General features: G+C 29.9%; 1 protein-coding gene across 1 annotated transcript; it reads right to left on the reverse strand.

Annotated features, from left to right (window-relative positions):
- Nucleotides 1-400: 400 nt before the first annotated feature.
- LOC145037122 (putative methylesterase 11, chloroplastic) lies at nucleotides 401-3,386 on the reverse strand. The gene is made up of 5 exons (XM_078985694.1): nucleotides 2,888-3,386; nucleotides 2,382-2,618; nucleotides 2,085-2,228; nucleotides 1,706-1,837; nucleotides 401-835 (listed from the first exon to the last, which is right to left on the reverse strand). The coding sequence occupies exons 1-5, from the start codon at nucleotides 3,248-3,250 to the stop codon at nucleotides 563-565; spliced, it is 1,149 nt and encodes a 382-aa protein (XP_078841820.1). The 5' UTR covers nucleotides 3,251-3,386; the 3' UTR covers nucleotides 401-562.
- Between the last annotated feature and the right edge of the window lie 471 nt (nucleotides 3,387-3,857).

Below are 3,857 nucleotides of genomic sequence, written 5' to 3' on the forward strand. Positions count from 1 at the left end.
TTTTATGAGTGTTATATGGTTATCATGTTCATAGTAGAGGTTGACAGGAAGAATGTGAATTCATTTTTTGTAATACCCGTGATTATGAATATCAATTAACAAAATTTGATGAAGAATTTAATGAAAGGGAAACATCTCAACTCCTCAACATCATGCTACCTCTATCTCAAACAAAATTTACACAAGTCTCTGGATGGTTCCTCTTATTATGAATATCAATTAACAAAATCTGATGAAGAATTTAATGAAAGGGAAACATCTTAAATAATATATATCAAGATTAACATTGAAAACAAATAAGCGGAACCATCCAGAGACTTGTGTAAATTTTGTATTAAATATCAACTTTAGAATAAATTTATTATTCCAAACAAGAAATCTTTTCTACATATACATTGCATTTAATAGGAAAAAAAATGTGTAATTTTTTGTCACACTTGAAAAGATTAATACCAACATGTATAAAGTATACAACTCCTCAACATCATGCTACCTCTCTCTCAAACAAAATTTAACTAAAACTTATTGGGTTTTCCGGTTAATATCAAATTTTGATCAAATTTTATTTGATTTTTGCGATTTCAACCAACAACTTATGTAAGGCTTGAGGCTTGGAGAAAAACGGGCAATGATCAGAACCTTTTAAACGAAAAACTTTTTCGGGTGGACTTTGATTTATCATTATTTGTTGGAGACTAATTGGTATTGCGTTATCTTCAAGAGTTTGTATATAAAATCGTCTCACGGATCCATAATTTGAGTCTGAAAGGGAAAGCTTCTCAAGAATGGGTGCAAATGGAATTGGCCTCATTGAGACCGATGCTAGTGCTATGTCCTACACATATCAACAAATAATATGTTTAGAAACAACTAATGAAGATGGGCAAAACAACCGAAAAATGATTGTCATGGCCAGTTTAAAATCAGACTAATCTGGTTTCGATACTAAACCGATTAATATCATAATTTAATAAAAAAAATAGTCTAAAATCAAATGGAAATCAATCGAAACTATTGAAAATGTTCTAAAATCGAACCGAAAACAGTTCTGAATCGGACCAATTAGTCTATCTCTTTTTTCATTGAGACGTTTTTTTTTTTTTTTTTTTTTTTTTTTTTTTTTTTTTTTTTGGTTTAAAGGATGATATTTCAGTAAGTTTTATAAATATTTTTATATAATCATCTAGTAAATATTCAGATTTAAAGAACTTTCTAATAAAATATTATTAATTTTCTATATTTTTTACAATTAAAAACTACAAACAATTTTTCTTCCTTTGGATGTGTTAAAATGCTAAGTTATGTTCATATGTTGTAGTTTGTCATAAGGTTATAATAAAATGGTTTGTTGGATTATATATATATATATATATATATATATATATATATATATATATATATATATATATATATATATATATATATATATATATTAGTAAACAATTATAAAAAAAAAGTTAATTTTTTTGACAAAAAGAACTCCATGAAGATGAAAAAATATCGGTCTCAACTGAAACTATCATCCTAAAAAACTCGATTTGGCTTGATCCAGACCTAAAAAAGATTTATCTTATTTGTTTCGAAAAACATAACCATATTGGATCAAAACTAACTAGTGTTTGTCTTGTTGAAAACTCTTTCGATTTAAATCCAAAACCATAAAAGATAAAATACCATACAACTTATTATGTGATATGTGTCATACCTTTGTGGTACTTTGGTTGAATAAAAGGTCCTTCAAAAGCAATTTGTCAAGATCTATAGCACTTGGAGGTTGATTGTTCCCATTTCCATATAGAAATTTTTGAGCTTGCCTCATTAGATCATTTGTATTTTCCTGAAATATTGTTATAAACAATTTACCACCTTCATTTCTCTCAATTAAACCCAACCCCATTCACCTTTTTATCTTTACATATTACGGAAAATGCTCATTTGAGGAACCAGATTAACATTTCTGCAAAAAAGTTATTCTTTCGCCAACTTTTTTAATCTGACCCATAATATTCCATTTTACGAGCATCATATGAGATGTAAACCAGAATAAAAAAAATTAAAAAAAAAAATAATTTTATTAGACAAACCTTGTGAGAGAACATATCAAGAATGCTTTGTCCACTTTTCAACATTGAAGCAGCAATGAAGATAGCTTTTGCAACTTTATTTGGAAATAACTCCATTGCATATGATATACATGCACCACCAAAGTCATGTCCAGCCAAAATCACCTACAAATTCCAAAAGGGTATGTGATTTTAAGCAAGAAAATAAAGATAAAAACTTGTATATCCAATTATCGATCTTTGAGATCTATCTTTTAAACCCATTTTTGACAACTTGAAAGAAGTAAAAATAAAATATGTTCAACATCCAAAACTAACCTTTTCTCCATCTTCAAGCTTTTCAAGAAAATCTGTGAGTGGCTTCACATATTGTGAGAGACTTTTGATATCATTTGCATCAAACAAATCAATCCCACAACCACTTGAATCGATTGTAGTCACTTTGAATTTGCATTCTTGTAAAAGTGCCATGGTTTTATACCAACACCATGCTCCAAAACCACCTCCATGAACAAGAACAATATGGCTTGTCTCCAGTTCTTCATGGTTTATCTCCTGTTATCGAAAACAATGTTTACAACTGAGGAATGAATGAAGAAATATAAAGAGGTCTAATCGATTCAGATAACCAATTATATGATCGCACCAGTTGTTATAAATTTGAGATTCATATACGAGAATTTGAAGCCGATGGATGCATTAGTTTTCCCCAATTCTCGATACAACGATCGAATTATCACAAAATGTATAAGATTGAACTCCAAATTCATCAATCAAGCATAACTAATTAACCAAATTATTCAATCGATAAACAGATAACAAACCTGATTAATGAGCTGTTGAAGTGGAAGCATAGGATCAGCAAGCGAACGACGCCTACTACTAGAACTACGAGGAATGCCCTGATGGCATTTGGAATTTGCGCCACCGGAAGGATGCCGGAGAGAAATTGATCGATCAAAAGCTCCGTTTTGCTGCTGGTGTTGCTGGAAGAGGAGAGCGGCAGCAATGGCTTGTTCGTGAAGAAGAGCGTCGTCAAACTTTTCCTTCTTAACTGAAGAAGATCGAACGCGGGACCATCGATTAAGAGAATTTTTGTTGATTGATGTAGTGGATGATTGATTTGATATGCGTTTTGAGTAGATTCTCGTTGATCTTGTTGATTTTCTTGAGAAACATATTCCCATTTTCTGTAGATGGATTGTTTACTGCATTAATGGATATAAAGGTAGAGTTTAAGAAAAAGTGAATCAATAATGGCGGAAATTGAGAGGGTGGTGGAGGAGGAGGAGACTGGTTCGCTGCCGAAGTTCGGAAGAACCGCCCTCTTAAAAAGGCTGCATTTAACGACGTCAACATAGCCGAATGTCCCATCTCAAAATATCGAAATTATTTTATTTAAAAAACTTTCAATGTAAGTTTTTTTTTTTTTTTTTTTTTTTTTTTTTGACATGATATTTAAAAAGGAAAATCGTATTCTTTATAGCTGTAAAAATGATTTTATATTTAGATTACATTTGGTATAATACGTTAGATGTTTTAAAATTTTAAGGTTGTAATAGAAACAGTAGTATATTATAATAAATCAATCAATAAAAATATATTATTTTTTAAAATATGTGAGATAGATCATGAATGTATGTTTGTAGCTCATTTTTATGAATGAGGATAAGCACACTCATAATTTAACACTTCAAATGCTCATTCAACGTTTTTTTAATAGCATCATGACATATCAAAGAAACATTATACTTTTTGTTTAAGTATTAGTTGTGTAACAATTTATCTCAAACT

This window comes from Lactuca saligna, chromosome 3 (assembly GCF_052625555.1).
Source record: "Lactuca saligna cultivar CGN05327 chromosome 3, ASM5262555v1, whole genome shotgun sequence".
Lineage (NCBI taxonomy): Eukaryota > Viridiplantae > Streptophyta > Magnoliopsida > Asterales > Asteraceae > Lactuca > Lactuca saligna.